This window comes from Canis lupus, chromosome 12 (assembly GCF_048164855.1).
Source record: "Canis lupus baileyi chromosome 12, mCanLup2.hap1, whole genome shotgun sequence".
Lineage (NCBI taxonomy): Eukaryota > Metazoa > Chordata > Mammalia > Carnivora > Canidae > Canis > Canis lupus.
This window is the reverse complement of record NC_132849.1, coordinates 7,242,826-7,259,772: the sequence shown is the minus strand read 5'-3', so window position 1 is coordinate 7,259,772 and position 16,947 is coordinate 7,242,826. Positions and strand designations below refer to the sequence as shown.

The following is a 16,947-nucleotide window of genomic DNA, read 5'->3' as shown; positions in this document are numbered from 1 at the left end:
GTTTTCCTCATTGCGCTGGAAAACAAAATAAAAAGACTGGTCATATTGAGTATGGGAAAAGTGATGGAAATGCCAACCATATTCATCCACCGTGAGTGGAAGATAAATTGATCAAGCTTTCATATAGAATAGTTTTATCAAAATTGTAAGTGCCCTCTACCCACTGATTCTCTTGCAGAATTTCCTCCAGAAATAGTTGCACATGTGTATAAACAAAAATGTTTATTGCAGCATTGTTTAGGGTATAGCTAAGGTGCTGGAAGCAGATTATATGTGAACTCCACCACTAACTCATTTTCAGACCTTAGGCAAGTTAACATGTTTGTATCTCTGTTTTCTCATTTGTAAAGTGAAGAATAGGCTATTACAAACCGCAGAAGTTTGCTCTGATGTATGAAGAAGATAACATATGTAAAGTGCTTAGCATATGGCTGGCACAGAGAGTTCAACAAATAGTAGGTGGCATGAATAGTGAAAAATTTGAAATAACTTATATATTAAATATTAAATATTTATATATTGGAACAATCTCAGCAAACACATTTAAAGCTTCAACTCATGTACCAGATTACCTCACATCCATTTGGCATTCCAGTGGCCAAAGCAAGTTACACAGAGTCCACCTATCAGAAGGCACTGAAGTCACATGGAAAAGGGCATAGATGTATAATCATTTTATAGGATATGAATAGCCACATGTGAATAGTTTGGAACAGTAATACAATCTACTAAAGCTGGCTATCCATAACCCCACCACTGAGTATAAAGCCACATTGTGTGTGTTTGTGTGCTCTATTTACCTTTAGAACTTGTATCGTGGACCACACTCATGAGAAAAACACCATGGACCACTTTCTGGTGGATTTGCCAAGCAAATGAGGTTACAATGGGACCTCAACAATGAGGGATGATTTCTAATTTCCTGAGTCTCCACCCCTGAGATGTAGATACTTGAGTGATCACCAGGCTCATTCCCAACTTAAGTTTTTTGGTCCTTCACAATGCCCTGGACATTTAAATTTGTGTTTAGTTCCTTATTAAAAATTATTCAATTTTAATTTCATTTTCAGAACATCACTATAGGGTAGCTGTTATTATCCTTATTATAAATCACATCCTCAGCCTTTCAGAAGCACTTTCTGATTGTTAAAACTCTGATTATGAAGATTAATTTTACAGGCCAATTTTGAGCAGTTTTAGGGGATGGAAGTATGACAACTCCCTTGCATCAATGTTACAACAGTGCATTTCTGAGAAATGCAGATATGTGTGCAATGGGTGTGCTCATTTTTGAAACCTAAGACTCAGGTTTTATGGGGTTAGGGCACAACATAGCTTTGGGCTCTTGTCAACAAGAGCAGGAGAGAATTTTTAGGATTGTATCTTTTGCAAGCAAGATCACACTGTTGAAAGATATTTTTATGTAGGCTGAGTCACGAGAAACATTTTGCTTCATGGTTGTTATAGAAATGTCCTGTTCCTTCTGTGGAAATATGTCACAGAAGTTAAATTCCAGAGTTGGCAAACTCAAAAGCTTTCTGTGGCCAGGGTACGTGGATTGCACAACGTTATATGTTGTGCTTGATGAAGAAAAGAGTGTGAAACTGCACGTGGTAAATTTAATGGCAAGGCATGAGAGCTGAAAGGCATTCAAATAAAAAGAAAAAAAAAAAAACAAACCCCAGCTCTGTAATCCAAAACACCTGTGGGAAAATTTTGACCCATGGCTAGTTTATAATCTTTGTCCTCAGAGATTAATTTGATAATATTCCAGTATTATACCCTCACCTTTGGTATTAAAGAGTAGTGGCAACTTTCTAAGCTGACTGGGTAAAGTAAATAAATAAATCTGTAAACCAGATTTATTTTGTTGATATACTTAAATGTGTACTCTCTATATACATTCCCCTGGATTTCTAGCTTTTAAATTTATTATGTGATATTTGATCTGAAAGATGGATAATCATATCAAAAGTCAAGATGAAGTTGTTTTCTCTTTTCTTGGGAGAGAGAAAACTCTTCTATCCTCCCAGTAGAATGATCTTTCCACTTTAGGGCCCTGACCTCAGCCTGGCCTGAGCCCAAAGGTCTAAGTCTACGTACCTAAGAAGAGGTTTGTACAAATTTTCATCTGTGGTCAAAGCTTTTACTCAGGCTTTATTACTAATTCACTGGATGCTGCTAGCCAGTATCCTGCTGTTACCCAACAGGAACATAATGGTCAACAAATAGCTTGTTTGCTAACCTGTGTGTGATCACGCTTGTTTTCATAGGGTGGGCAGATGCTAAGACCCATCAAGCGCATAATCTAGTTACATTAATCTTACTGAATGGCTCTTGCCAGAGGATTTACCTTCTCTGTAGAGTACTAAAACAAATAATTACTATGGTTTCATATTAATTATTTCTTATCTGTTCCAAAAATTAATATGAAACCATACTAATTATTTGTTCATAACCTAAGCAATGAATTTTAAAAGGAGTTGGGGTTAGATTTTATTCTGGCTGTTAGCAATGACTTCTTAGAAACAATGTTGCCTAAGTTTGCCCATCTGGGAAATGTCTTCTCTTGTGCTTCAGGGTTATAATGATCATGGCTCCTGGACTTTAGAATTGTTCTCTAGGCACCTCATTCAAACATCCGGTAATTCTACTTATTGAGTGCATTTATATGCTGACCACTGTTCTATGTACAGATTCAACATATCCCTAAAGTGAAATCCTTATCTTCCTTTCCTCAAACCAGCTGTTATCTCATGTATTCTCTATCTCAGCACTGGTATCAATATCCACCTAGTAATCCAAGGCCGAAGCCCCCAGCATCAATATAATTTCTTTCTTCCTCAGCCCTATATCCAGTCAATGACAGAGTCTCCTGCTGTACCCTTAACAACCTAAAGAATCTTTGCTAACCTTGCCTCAGTGCCTTTGTCCTGTGGTCTATCTTGAACAGTCTTCTTCCTGACTTCACACCACAGGTTCTCATCATTCAGATCTTAGCTCAAATGTCATCTTCTTGATGATATGCTCTTCAATCCACCCTACCTGATTTTTATTTGCTTATTGCCTGTATCTTCCTTTTAAAATATACACTTAATTTAAAATGTAAGTCTAATATAAGTATGTTTTACTTAAATGTCTTGAAAATGAGACTAGTGGGATCCCTGAGTGGCTCAGCGGTTGAGCATCTGCCTTTGGCCTGGTGTGTGATCCTGGGGTCCTGGGATCGAGTCCCATGTCGGGCTCTCTGCATGGAGCCTGCTTCTCCTTCTGCCTTTGTCTCTGCCTCTAGCTCTTTCTGTCTCTCATGAATGAATAAATAAAATCTTAAAAAAAAGAAAGAAAATGAGACTAGTGGCCTCTGTTTCCAGTGCCAAGAGTGTTTGACACATGGTAGGTACTCAGTATTTACAGAATGACTCCACACAAGATTAGCTTCACAAAACAGTGCTTTGGGTTTTTATGAATAAATCAACCCGAAGTTGTCTTTTTTGTAGCTCAGAACTAATCTCTCCCTTTTATTTTAAGGGTAGATGAGAACTGGGAGGGGAGTGGTGGTGGGTGCAATTTTAATTTGAGTTTCCTCAAGATAGAAGCACCAAGGTTAACCTAAATGGGACTAGTATTCTGATGGCATTACCCGGAGAATAATATGGTTCCTATTCTAGCTTTCCTCATCTAATGTGGGGACAATTCTAGTACCTATTTATAGGGTTACTGAGAGGGTCAAATGAGAAAATAAATCCTTGTAAAACTCTTAAGGCAGCACCTCTAACTGCATCATTAACTGCAGTTGTTTGGTTATTATAATTTTATAACCGTACACTACTAATTATAAATTACTGCATCATTAATCCACTCAAAGCTGATGTTGTGATGGTGACCCCTAACCTAACACATTGCTTCAATTTGCTCCCCATAATTCACTTGAGAAATGTGGTGGTGATGACGGTTTTCATGATTTTAATCTCCTACCATTCAGAAGTTCCTAATAGTGGTCTATAGCCAACGGGTAAGAGGATTTCAGGGCCCAAACCAGTTTATCACCTGTGCAAACTGAACTGAGCACACCGTCCTTTACATTCTTGCTGTGACTCGCTCGCTGGAGGACTGGGTCCATGTCTTGCTCAATTCTCTAACCCCAGAGTATATATGCACCTGGAGCATAGTTAGTGTTGCTAGTAAGTGAATGGCGAGCATAGTCCGACCTCCCGACCGGCCGAATGTAGGCAGTGTTCAACCGCTAAGACCGTGAAAATGAGAGCCTAAGGGTTAACTGGGAGCAAAGCCGGCGCGCAGAACTCTGCGCAGGATACCTCCTCCCGCGGCGGCGGCGGCGGCGGAGGCTGCGCGCTGGGGTCGACCGGGTGGCTCGGGAAGGGAGCGCGCGGGCGCCGCGGGGCGGAGCCTCTATGGGCTGGGCGGGGCGGGGCGCGCGGGGGCCACGGGGCGGAGCCTCTGCGGCCGGGATGGAGCGCGCGGGCGCCGCGGGGCGGAGCCTCTATGGTCTGGGCGGGGCGCGCGGGCGCTGGGGGGCGGAGCCTCTGCAGCTTGGATGGAGTGCGCGGGCGCCGCGGGGCGGAGCCTGTGCGCGCTGGGCGGAGCGCGCGGGTGCTGGGGGGCGGAGCCTCTGCTGCTTGGATGAGCACGCGGGCGCCGCGGGGCGGAGCCTGTGCGCGCTGGACGGAGCGCGCGGGCGCTGGGGGGCGGAGCCTTTATGGGCTGGGCGGGGCGGGGCGCGCGGGGGCCACAGGGCGGAGCCTCTGCGGCTTGGATGGAGCGCGCGGGCGCCGCGGGGCGGAGCCTGTGCGCGCTGGGCGGAGCGCGCGGGCGCTGGGGGGCGGAGCCTCTGCGGCCGGGATGGAGCGCGCGGGCGCCGCGGGGCGGAGCTTGTGCGCGCTGGGCGGAGCGCGCGGGCGCTGGGGGGCGGAGCCTCTGCGGCTTGGATGGAGCACGCGGGCGCCGCGAGACTCTGCGGCCGGTATGGAGCGCGCGGGCGCTGGGAGGAGCGGAGGCGACATGCCGGGCTTCCTACTTGCGGTTCAGAGCCGGAGCCGAGGCGAGGCGGCGCGGACACGGGTGGAGGAGCAGGACCTACAGCAGTGGGGCCTGACAGGTTAGTGGCCCGCGGCCAGCTTCCTCCGGAGCCTGCCAACTCGGTGGGACTCGCTTCTGCTGGGCCGGGGGACCCCGCGCCGGGAACGGGCCTTCGGCGCCTTAGGCGCGCCGTCCTGTGGGATTTTTCCCTGCGGACTCCGGGCAGGGCCGTTCTTCCCCCTCACTGCGGAGGTGCTGGGTAGCCCTTGCCCTCGCCTGCGCCGCGCGGGGTGGAGGAGATTCCGGGTCCGCGGCCCGGCACACCCGCGCCAGAGCCGAGGAACTCGGGAGGGGGAGACCCTCCCCCAAGGTGAAACCTTTGTTTCTGAGGATGCAGAGGACGTCCTGGAGCCCCAAGGATATGAGTTTAAAGTTTCTGTACCGGCAGATTTGGAGGCCTGGCCTGGGGGATTTCGTGAGTTGTCCTATAAGACTGTCAGAACTCGCCTACTTCAGCTTTCTTCTTCATTCACCGTGCACGTACAAGCTCTTACATCATTTCCCATTGATTCATTCTCCCCCAGGACTCTATTTTCCACTATGCAGCTGACAAACAGTTATTAGTCCTTATCGCAGATCGTGTTTTATTTATACCAGTTCTTCCCTTGAAACTTTGAAGCTGGAAAATTGTGCACAGACAGCGAGGGTGACACCATTTCCTGTGGATGGAAAAAGTCAGGCCCTATTTTATTTCCTGGCTCGGCCTTCGCCCGACTCACCACCTAACCTCTCCAATCCTCGATTTTTTTGAATTACAAAGTGGGGAATGCAGTGCAGGCTTTAACTGTATTATAGAAACTTGGATCAATAATAATCAGTGGTGTAGTCGTTAAATTCATTATTTATTCACTGCTACTGAGAGCCACATACAGTGAGATGTTAGGTACCGAGATGAGCAAATCAAATCAACACCGGGCCCTGCCCTCCTGGAGTTTCTACATTGGGGACTGTGAGTGCTTCCAGAAGTATAAACTAGTATTTATTGAACTCTTGTTAGGTACTAAATGCCAAGGAAGTGTGAGGTTTTGTTCATTCTCAGAATGAAACAGAAGATGCATTTCTCTGTCCACCTTAGAAGAGGAATGAAGAAGAATGGGTAGGATACAGACAGGAAAGAGAAAGACCTCTCCTTTCCTGTGTCTCTGAGGCTTTGTGAATGATTGCATCTGTGTCTGTAAGGACTGTGTATCCAATCTAAATAGGAATTTATGGACTGGTGTTTGTGTGGGTATCTTAACATATTTGTGTCTGTTTCCTTGCATGTGTTTTTAGGTGCTTTGATGATGCTTTGAGAACATTTGTGGGGGAAGACTAAATGAAGTGTGCACGTTGATACAGACTGCAAATAATACATTCTTTGTAGTCAGATCTTTCAGCCTTTTTCTAAATGATTTTTGCCTTTAGTATTTTGCATTGGCGGGACTTTACTACTCTAAGCTTATTGTTGTTGGCTTAATTTTTTTCTTTTTAAAAAAATTTTCATTATTTAAGGATTTTATTTATGTATTTGACAGAGAGCGAGCAGGTGCAGAGGTAGGCAGAGCGGCAAGCAGAGGGAGAGGGAGAATTAGTCTCTGAGTAGAAAGCCCAATGCAAGGCTTGATCCCAAGACCCTGGGATCACAACCTGAGCAGAAGGCAAATGCTTAACTGACTGAGCCACCCAGGCACCCCTTAATATTTTTCTTCTAGTACAGTTGTGATCGCTTTATATTTAAATTTTTATTTCCATGGAGATATATTAGGAAGAAATTTGACAGTCTTTTTTTCTCTCAAATATGTAATGATTTACCCATTTTTTGAAAAGTGCTAAAGCAAGTATTTTGTTCTGCAGTATCCTTTCTAGTTATTAAAAAACTTTTAGTTGATCTTCTTCCCCTGAAGAGTGTCACAGATACATTCCATACATTCTAGTGAACTTCAGAAACCCAAAATACATTGGATCATAAAGGTATGTTAGGACCGCTTTGTTTTTGGAATAAACAGACTTATTACTTCTTGGTGTTTTTGCCTGCTTTTCCATGAGAGGCATACCTCAGAAATACTGCAAGTTGGTTTGATTAAAGACTACTGCAATAAACTGAATATTGTCATAAAGCAAGTCAAGTGAATTTTTTTTCCCAGTGCATATAAATGTTATGTTTATACTATATTATAAACATAACATAGTTTATACTTATACTGTATTAAGTGTGCAGTAGCAATGTCAGAAAAACCCAATGTGCATACTTTAATTTAAAAAATCTTTACTGCTGAAAAATGCTTACTCATCATCTAAGCTTTCAGTAGGTTGTAATCACTGATCACAGATCATCATAACCAATACAACAATGAGAAAGTTTGAAATATTGTGAGAATTACCGAAATATGACACACAGACCCAAAGTGAGCAAATGCTATTGGAAAAATGACACAGACTTGCTTAACTCAGTATTACACACCTTTAATTTATAAAAACAAAACAAAAACGACACAGCATCTGTGAAGAGCAGTAAAGTGAAGCACAATAATATGAGGTATGCCTGTACTCATCCTCCTGAGAAGTGGGCAAGAGAATTCAAACAGCTCTGTGATAGATATAGCTGATGGGCACCCTCACATTTATTGTTTCCCCAAACCCTAAGCCTGCCTTACCACATCCTAGAGGCTATAAAACAAAAGACTACATTTCCCAGACTCCCTTGTAGTTCTGTTGTGCATGATGACTGTGGGAGATTTGGAAGGGGAAATGAAGGAAAAACCACAGTCTGGGAGGGATTTCGGTTTTCTACATTTCCCTTGGAGACTAGACCTAACTTCAGGGAGATTAGGTGGATACTGAACATCCATTTTACTGGCACAGATTGTGGATGAGGTGGGTACAGTCCTGGAGCTGACGGAGTAATGATCTTGTGACATAATGGAAAATACATATTGGCTCTGCCTTCTGGTTCCCAGAATAGGATGCCCCAAATCCTTGTAATTTCCTGGGTGAGAGGAGTATTTTTTGTTCTGTTGCGGTGTTTGAGTATGTTCCTGGATGGCTTTTGGGTGGGGGCTAGTCACAATAAAGAACAAGCCGAAATTAGAAGCTTGGAATTTGCAGCTCTGTCCCCCATTCTCTTGAGATGGGAAAAGGGCTGAAAATGAAGTTAAATGATCGATGATGCCTACATAATAATGCTTCCATGATAAATCTGAAAAGGGTTGGGAGAGGATAAAATGGGATTGTTTTCTTAGTTTTAATGATAGTTTGTTATAAGTGTGTAGAAATGCAACAAATTTCTGTGCATTTTGCATCCTGCAAATTCACTGAATTAATTTGTTCTAATAGTTTTTTGGTGGCATATTTAAGGTTTTCTGTGTATAGTATCATGTCATCTGCAAATAATGACAATTTTACTTCTTCCTTTCTGATTTGGATTCCTTTTTTTCCCCCTTGCCTAATTGCTGTGGCTAGGACTTCCAATACTATGTTGAATAAAAGTGACAAAAATAGGCATCTTTGTCTTATTCCTGATCTTAGAAGAAAAGCTTTCAGTTTTTCATCATTGAATATTGATGTTTGCTGTGGGCTTATCATATATGGCCTCTATTATGGTTTTTTAAAATTTTTATTTATTTATGATAGTCACACACACACAGAGAAAGAGAGAGAGAGAGAGAGAGAGAGAGGGAGGCAGAGACACAGGCAGAAGCAAGCTGCATGCACCGGGAGCCCGACGTGGGATTCGATCCTGGGTCTCCAGGATCGCGCCCTGGGCCAAAGGCAGGCGCTAAACCGCTGCGCCACCCAGGGATCCCGGCCTCTATTATGTTGAGGTCAATTCCTTCTATACCTACTTTGTATAGAATTTTTATCATAAATGTGTGTTGATTTTGTCAGATGCTTTTTCTGCATCTATGAGATGGTTGCATGATTTTTATCCTTCATTTTGTTAATATGGTATATCAAATTGGTGGATGCTTATCCTTATTCCTGGAGTAAATCTACTTGATCATGATGTGGGATACTTTTAATGTATTACTGAATTCAGTTTTCTTTCTTTCTTTTCTTTTTTTAAAGATTTTATTTATTTACTCGTGAGAGACAGAGAGAGAGAGGCAGAGACACAGGCAGAGGGAGAAGCAGGCATCATACAGAGAGCCTGATGTGGGACTCGATCCAGGGTCTCCAGGATCACGCCCTGGGCTGCAGGCGGCACTAAACCGCTGCGCCACCAGGGCTGCCCCTGAATTCAGTTTTCTAATACTTTGTTGAGGTTGTTGCATTCATGTTCTTCAGGTACCTATAATTTTCTTGTTTGGATTTGGTATCAGGGCAATATCAAACTTGTAAAAATAATTTGGAAGAGTTCCTTCCTCCTCTTTTTTTGGAAAATTTTGAAAAGAATTGGTATCAATTCTTCTTTGAATGTTTAGTAGAATCTATCAGTGAAGCCATCTGGTCCTGGACTTTTGTTTTTCAGGAGGATTTTATTTTATTTTTATTTTTAAAAATATTTTATTTGTTTATTTATTCATTCATTCATTCATTCATTCATTCATGAGAGACACAGAGAAAGTCGGGGGGTGGGGGAGGCAGAGACACAGACAGAGGGAGAGGCAGGCTCCATGTAGGGAGCCTGACGTGGGACTTGATCCTGGGTCTCCAGGATCAGGCCCTGGGCCAAAGGTGGTGCTAAACCTCTGAGCCACCTGGGCTGCCCTTCAGGAGGATTTTGATTACTGATTCAATCTCTTTACTAGTAATTGGTCAATTCAGATTTTCTGTTTTTTCAAGACTCAATCTTGGAAGGTTGTATGTTTTATTTATTTTTTTTAATTTGAGAGAGAACGAAGGGGAGGGACAGAGGGAGAATCAGACTCCCTGCTGAGCAGGGAGCCCAATGTGAGGATCCATCCAGGACCCCAGAATCATGACCTGAGCCAAAGGCAGATGCTTAACCAAGTGAGCCACCCAGGTGTCCCAGGTTGTATGTTTCTAAAAATGTATTTACTTAGGTTGTCCAGTTTATTAGTGTGTAATTGTTCATTGTAGTTTCTTATGCTCATTCGTATTTCTGTGGTTTCAATTGTAATGTCTCCTTTCGTTTTTTTTTTTTTATTTTTTTATTTTTAATTTGTTATAGAGAGAGAGCAAGTGACCTTGCACACAAGGGGAGGGGCAGAAGGAGAGGGAGAGCGTCTCAAGCAGAGTCCATACTGAGCATTGAGTCAATGTGGAGATTGATTTCATGACCCTGAAATCATGACCTGAGCCAAAATGGAGAGTTGGACACTTAACCAACTGAGCCACCCAGGTGCCCCTCCTCTTTCATGTCTGATTCTGTTTATTTGAATCCTTTTTTTTTTCTTGGTGGATCTAGCTAAAGGGTTGCCAGTACTGTTTATCTCTTCAAAGAACTAACTCTTGGTTTCAATGATCTTTTCTTTGTCTTTTTAGTCTCTTTTTCATTTATATCTGCTCTGATCTTTTTTATTTTGTTCTGTCTGCTAACTTAGGCTTTATTTATTTTTCCTTTTTCTGGTTCCTTGTAGTGTAAAGTTAGGTTGTTAATATGAGATTTTTCTTGTTTCTTGAGGTAGGCATTTTTCTCTGTGAACTTCCATGTTAGAACTGCTCTTGCTGCATCCCATAAGTTTTGGTATGTTGTATTTACATTTTCATTTGTCTCAAGGTGTTTTTTAATTTTGCTTTTGATTTTTTTCATTGACCCATTATTTGTTCAGTAGCATGTTGTTTAATCATATTTGAGAATTTTCCAGTTTTCTTCTTGCAATTGATTTTAGTTTCACACCATTATCATCAGAAAAGATGCTTGATATTTCAGGCTTATTTTGTGGCTTAACATATGATCAATCCTGGGAAATGTTCCATGTGCACTTGAGAAGACTCTGCATTCTGGTGATTTTGGGTGGAATGTTATATATATATCTATTAAGTCCATTTAGTCTAATGTGTCATTTAAGGCTGATGTTTTACTGATTTTTTGTCTGGGTGATCTAACCATTGTTGTAAATTGGGGTATTAGAATCTCTTACTATTCTTGTATTGCTGTGTCTTATTATTATTGTATTTCTTACTATTGTATTTTCCTTTTAGGACTGTTGACATTTGCTTTATATATTTAGATGTTCCTATTTTGGGGTGCATAAATATTTACAAATGATATATCATCTTGTTGAGTTGACCCCTTTATGATTATGAAATTCCCTTTTTTGTGTCTTATTACAGTTTTTGTTTCAAAGTCTATTTTGTCTGTTATAGGTATAGCTATCCCTATTTTTTTTTTGTTTCCATTTGCATGGTATATCTTTTTCCATTCTTTTACTTTCACTTTGTTTATATACTTATGTCTGATGTGAGTCTCTTGTAGGCAGCATATAGATGGGTCTTGTTTTTTTATCGAGTTAGCCACTCTGTGTCTTTTAACTGGAGAATTTAGTCCATTAATATCTAAAGTGATTATTAGAATGTGTATTTATTGCCACTTTGTTAATTGTTTTCTGGTGGTTTTGTAGTTCTTTTGTTCCTTTCTTTCTTCTTTTGTGGTTTGATGACTTTCTATAGTGAGTGTGCTTGGATGCTTTTCTTACTATTTTTGTGTATCTACTATAGGTTTTTGCTTTGTGGTTACCATGAAGTTTATGTATAAAACTTATAACTGTCTACTTTAATTGATGGTAACTTAGTTTTGAACTCATTGTAAAGCTCTACATTTTTACTCTTCCCTCACTAGCATATTTTGTGTACCTTATCTAATTATTGTAGTTATGTTTATTTTTACTACTTTTGTCTTTTAATTTTCATCCTATTTTTATAAGTGCTTAATCTACTCCCTTTACTTTTTCCAGTGAGATTTATATTTTTATATTTTTTGTTACTAATTCCTTTCTTTTCAGGCCAAAGAAATCCCTTTAACATTTTTATAAGGCTGGTTTGTGGGTGATGAAGCCCATTAAGTTTTGCATCTCTGGAAAACTCGTTTTTTTTCTTCAATTTTGAATGGTAACATTGTTGGGTAGAATACTCTTATTTGGAAATTTTTTTCTTTCAGCATTTTGAAAATATTGTGCCACTGTTCTGGCCTGCAAAGTTTCTGCTGATAAATCTGCTGATTGTCTTAAAGGAGGTCCCATATACATATCAAGTTGTTTTTCTCTTGCTACCTTTAATATTTCCTCTCTGCCTTTGACTTTTGACATGTTAATTAGAATGTACTTGTGGGTCTCTTTGGATTTATCTTTTTTGGAACTTGTTGGACTTCCTGGATGTGAATTTTTTTTCCCCCTTTCTTAGGTTAGGGAAGTTTGCTTGTTTTCTTTTTTTCTTTCTTTAAAAATTAATTTTTTAAAATTCAGTTAATCAACATATAGTGGCATTAGTATTAGAGGTAGAGTTTAGCGATTTATCAGTTGTATGTAACACTGAGTACTTAGTATATATCACATGCACTCTCTAATGTTCATCACCCAGTTTCCACATCATCCCACACTTCTTCTAGTAACCCTCAGTTTGTATCCTATGGTTAAGACTCTCTTATGCATTGACTCCCTCTCAGGTTTCATCTTGTTTTATTTTTTCCTGTCTTCCCCAGTGGTCCTTTGTTTTGTTTCTTAAATCCCACATATGGGTGAGATCATATGAAAATTGTCTTTCTCTGATTGACTTATTTTGCTGAGCATGATGCCCTCTAGTTCATCCATGTCGTTGCAGATAGCAAGATTTCATTTCTTTTTTGATGGCCGAGTAGTATTTCATTGTGTATATATAGCACATGTATTTTATTTATCTATCAACAGACATCTGGGCTTTTTCCATAGTTTGTTGTGGACATTTTTGCTATAAACGTTGGGGTGCAGGTGCCCCTTTGGATCACTACATTTTTATTGTTGGGGTAAATACCTACTAGTACAATTGCTGGGTTGTAGAGTAGTTCTATTTTCAAATTTTGATGGACATCCATACTATTGTATAGAGTGGCTGTACCAGCTTGCATTCCCATTAACAGTGTAAGAGGGTTCCCCTTCCTCTGCATTCTTGCTAACATCTGTTGATTCCTGACTCGTTAATTTTAGTCATTCTGACTGGTGTGAGGTAGGATCTCATTGTGGTTTTGATTTGCATTTCCCTGATGCCAAGTGATGTGGAACATTTTTTTCATGTGTCTGTTGGCCATTTGTTTTCTTTGGAGAAATGTCTGTTCATGTCTTCTGCCCATTTCTTGACTGGATTATTTTTTTCTTTGGCTGTTGAGTTTAATAAGTTCTTTATAGCTTTTGGATACCAGCCCTTTATCTGGTAAGACATTTACAAGTGTCTTCTCCTGTTCTGTCAGTTGTCTTTTAGTTTTGCTGACTGTTTCCTTGCTGTGAAGAAGCTTTTTATCTTGATGAAGTCCCAGTAGTTCATTTTTGCCTGTTTACCTTGTTTTTGCAGATGTATCTACCAAGATGTCACTGTGGCCAAGGTCACAGAGATTGCTGCCTGTATTTTCTTCTAGGATTTTGATGGATTCTTGTCTCACATTTAGGTCTTCCAACCATTTTGAGTTTATCTTTGTGTATGTTATAAGAAAATGGTCCAGTCTCATTCCCACCAACAGCTCAAGAGGGTTTCCCTTTCTCCGTATCTTTTCCAACATTTGTTTCCTGTCTTGTTAATTTTCACCATTCTCACTGGTATGAGGTAGTATCTCATTGTGGTTTTGATTTGTATTTCCCTGATAGCAAATGATGTGGACCATTTCTTCATGTGTTTATTGGTTGGCCATGTATATGACTTTTTTGGAGAAATATCTGTTCTTCTGCCCATTTCATGATTGGATTTTTTGTTTTTTGGGTGTTGAGTCTAATAAGTTATTTATAGATCTTGGATACTAGCCCTTTATCTGATATATCATTTATAAATATCTTCTCCCATTCTGTAGGTTGTCTTTTAGTTTTGTTGACTGTTTCTTTTGCTGTGCAGAAGCTTTTTATCCTTTTTGTCCCAATAGTTCCTTTTTGCTTTTGTTTCCCTTGCCTTCATAGATCTATCTTGCAAGAAGTTCCTGTGGACAAGTTCAAAAAGGGTGTTGCCTGTGTTCTTCTCTAGGATTTTGATGGATTTTTCTCTCACACTTAGATCTTTCAGTCATTTTGAGTTTATCTTTGTGTATGATAAAGAGAAAGGTCCAGTTTCATTCTTCTGCATGTGGCTGTCCAATTTTCCCAACACCATTTATTGAAGAGATTGTTCTTTTCCCAGTGGATAGTCTTTCCTGCTTTGTTGAATATTAGTTCACCATAGAGTTGAGGGTCCATTTCTGGGTTCTCTATTCTGTTCCATTGATCTATGTGTCTGTTTTTGTGCTGGTACCATACTTTCTTGATAGTTACAGCTTTATAATAGACCTTAAAGTCTGGAATTGTGATGCCACCAGTTTTGGTTTTCTTTTCAACATTCCATTGGCTATTTTGGGTCTTTTTTTATTCATACAAATTTTAGGATTATTTGTTCCAGCTCTGTGAAATAAGTTGATAGCACTTTGATAGAGATTGCATTGAAAGTGTAGATTGCTTTGAAAGCATAGGCATTTTCACAATATTTGTTTTTCCAATCCATGAGCATGGGTTTTTCCATTTCTTTGTGTCTTCTTCAATTTCTTTCATGAGTGTTATATAATTTTCAAAGTACAGATCCTTTACCTCTTTGGTTAGATTAATTTGTAAATATCTTACGGGTTTTGGTGCAGTTGTAAATGGTATCGATTCCTTCATTTCTCTTTCTTCTATCTCATTATTAGTGTATAGAAAAGCAACTGATTTCTGTGCATTGATTTTAGATCCTGCCATGTTGCTGAATTGCTGTGTGAGTTCTAGCAATCTTAGGGTGGAGTCTTTTCAGTTTTCCACATAGAGTATCTTGTCATCTGCGAAGAGTGAGAATTTAATTTCTTTGCTGATTCGGATGCCTTTTATTTCTTTTTGTTCTCTGATCGCTGAGGCTAGAATTTCTAGTACTATATTGACAACATTGGTGAGATTGGGCATCCTTGTCATGTTCCTGACTTCAGGGGAAAAGCTCTGAACTTTTCTCTCATTGAGAATGATCTTTGCTGTGGGCTTTTCATAGATGGCTTTTTTTTCTTAAATAAATTTATTTTTTATTGGTGTTCAATTTGCCAACATATAGAATAACACCCAGTGCTCATCCCATCAAGTGCCACCCTCAGTGCCTGTCACCCAGTCACCCCCACCCCCCGCCCTCCTACCCGCCCACCACCCCTAGTTGGTTTCCCAGAGTAAGGAGTCTCTCATGTTCTGTCTCCCTTTCTGATATTTCCCACTCATTTTTTTCTCTTTTCCCCTTCATTCCCTTTCACTATTTTTTATATTCCCCAAATGAATGAGACCATATAATGTTTGTCCTTCTTCGATTGACTTATTTCACTCAGCATAATACCCTCCAGTTCTATCCACGTTGAAGCAAATGGTGGGTATTTGTTGTTTCTAATGGCTGAGTAATATTCCATTGTATACATAAACCACATTTTCTTTATCCATTCATCTTTCGATGGACACCGAGGCTCCTTCCACAGTTTGGCTATTGTGGACATTGCTGCTAGAAACATCGGGGTGCAGGTGTCCCGGCGTTTCATTGCATCTGTATCTTTGGGGTAAATCCCCAGCAGTGCAATTGCTGGGTCGTAGGGCATTTCTATTTTTAACTCTTTGAGGAACCTCCACACAGTTTCCAGAGTGGCTGCACCAGTTCACATTCCCACCAACAGTGCAGGAGGGTTCCCTTTCTCCACATCCTCTCCAACATTTGTGATTTCCTGCTTTGTTAATTTTCCCCATTGTTACTGGTGTGAGGTGGTATCTCATTGTAGTTTTGATTTGTATTTCTCTGATGGCAAGTGATGTGGAGCATTGTCTCATGTGCTTGTTGGCCATGTCTATGTCTTCCTCTGAAATTTCTGTTCATGTCTTTTGCCCATTTCATGATTGGATTGTTTGTTTCTTTGCTGTTGAGTTTAGTAAGTTCTTTACAGATTTTGGATACTAGGCCTTTATCTGATACGTCATTTGCAAATATCTTCTCCCATTTTGTAGGTTGTCTTTGAGTTTTGTTGACTATCTTTTGCTGTGCAAAAGCTTCTTATCTTGATGAAGTCCCAATAGTTCATTTTTGCTTTTGTTTCTCTTGCCTTCATGGATGTATCTTGCAAGAAGTTACTGTGGCTGAGTTCAAAAAGGGTATTGTCTGAGTTCTCCTCTAGGATTTTGATGGAATCTTGTCTCACATTTAGATCTTTCATCCATTTTGAGTTTATCTTTGTGTATGGTGTAAGAGAGTGGTCTAGTTTCATTCTTCTGCATGTGACTGTCCAATTTTCCCAACACCATTTATTGAAGAGATTGTTCTTTTCCCAGTGGATAGTCTTTCCTGCTTTGCCAAATATTAGTTGACCATAAAGTTGAGGGTCCACTTCTGGATTCTCTATTCTGTTCCATTGATCTATGTGTCTGCTTTTGGGCCAGTACCACACTGTCTTGATGACCACAGCTTTGTAGTACAATCTGAAATCTTACATTGTGATGCCCCCATCTATGGGGCATATTCCCCTGGCTATTTCAGGGTCTTTTCTGATTCCACACAAATCTTAAGATAATTTCTTCCAACTCTCTGATGAAAGTCCATGGTATTTTGATAGGGATTGCATTAAACGTGTAAATTGCCCTGGTAACATTGCCATTTTCACAATATTAATTCTTCCAATCCACGAGCATGGAATATTTTTCCATCTCTTTGTGTCTTCCTCAATTTCTTTCAGAAGTGTTCTGTAGTTTTTAGGGTATAGATATTTTACCTCTTTGGTTA

General features: G+C 40.3%; 1 protein-coding gene across 8 annotated transcripts in view; it reads left to right on the top strand.

Annotated features, from left to right (window-relative positions):
- Positions 1 to 4,927: 4,927 nt before the first annotated feature.
- CHD1L (chromodomain helicase DNA binding protein 1 like) overlaps positions 4,928 to 16,947 on the top strand; it is an 82,496-nt gene continuing 70,476 nt past the window's right edge. For 6 of the 8 annotated variants that reach the window (XR_012004090.1, XM_072769489.1, XM_072769486.1 and 3 more), the window contains exon 1: positions 4,928 to 5,116. Coding sequence is in view for 7 of the 8 variants with exons in the window: in XM_072769489.1 (XP_072625590.1) it covers positions 4,984 to 5,116 (133 nt within the window). In the remaining variant the exon portion in view is untranslated. The remainder of the gene's footprint in view (positions 5,117 to 16,947) is intronic. The other 2 variants (XM_072769490.1, XM_072769488.1) reach the window with 1 other exon arrangement.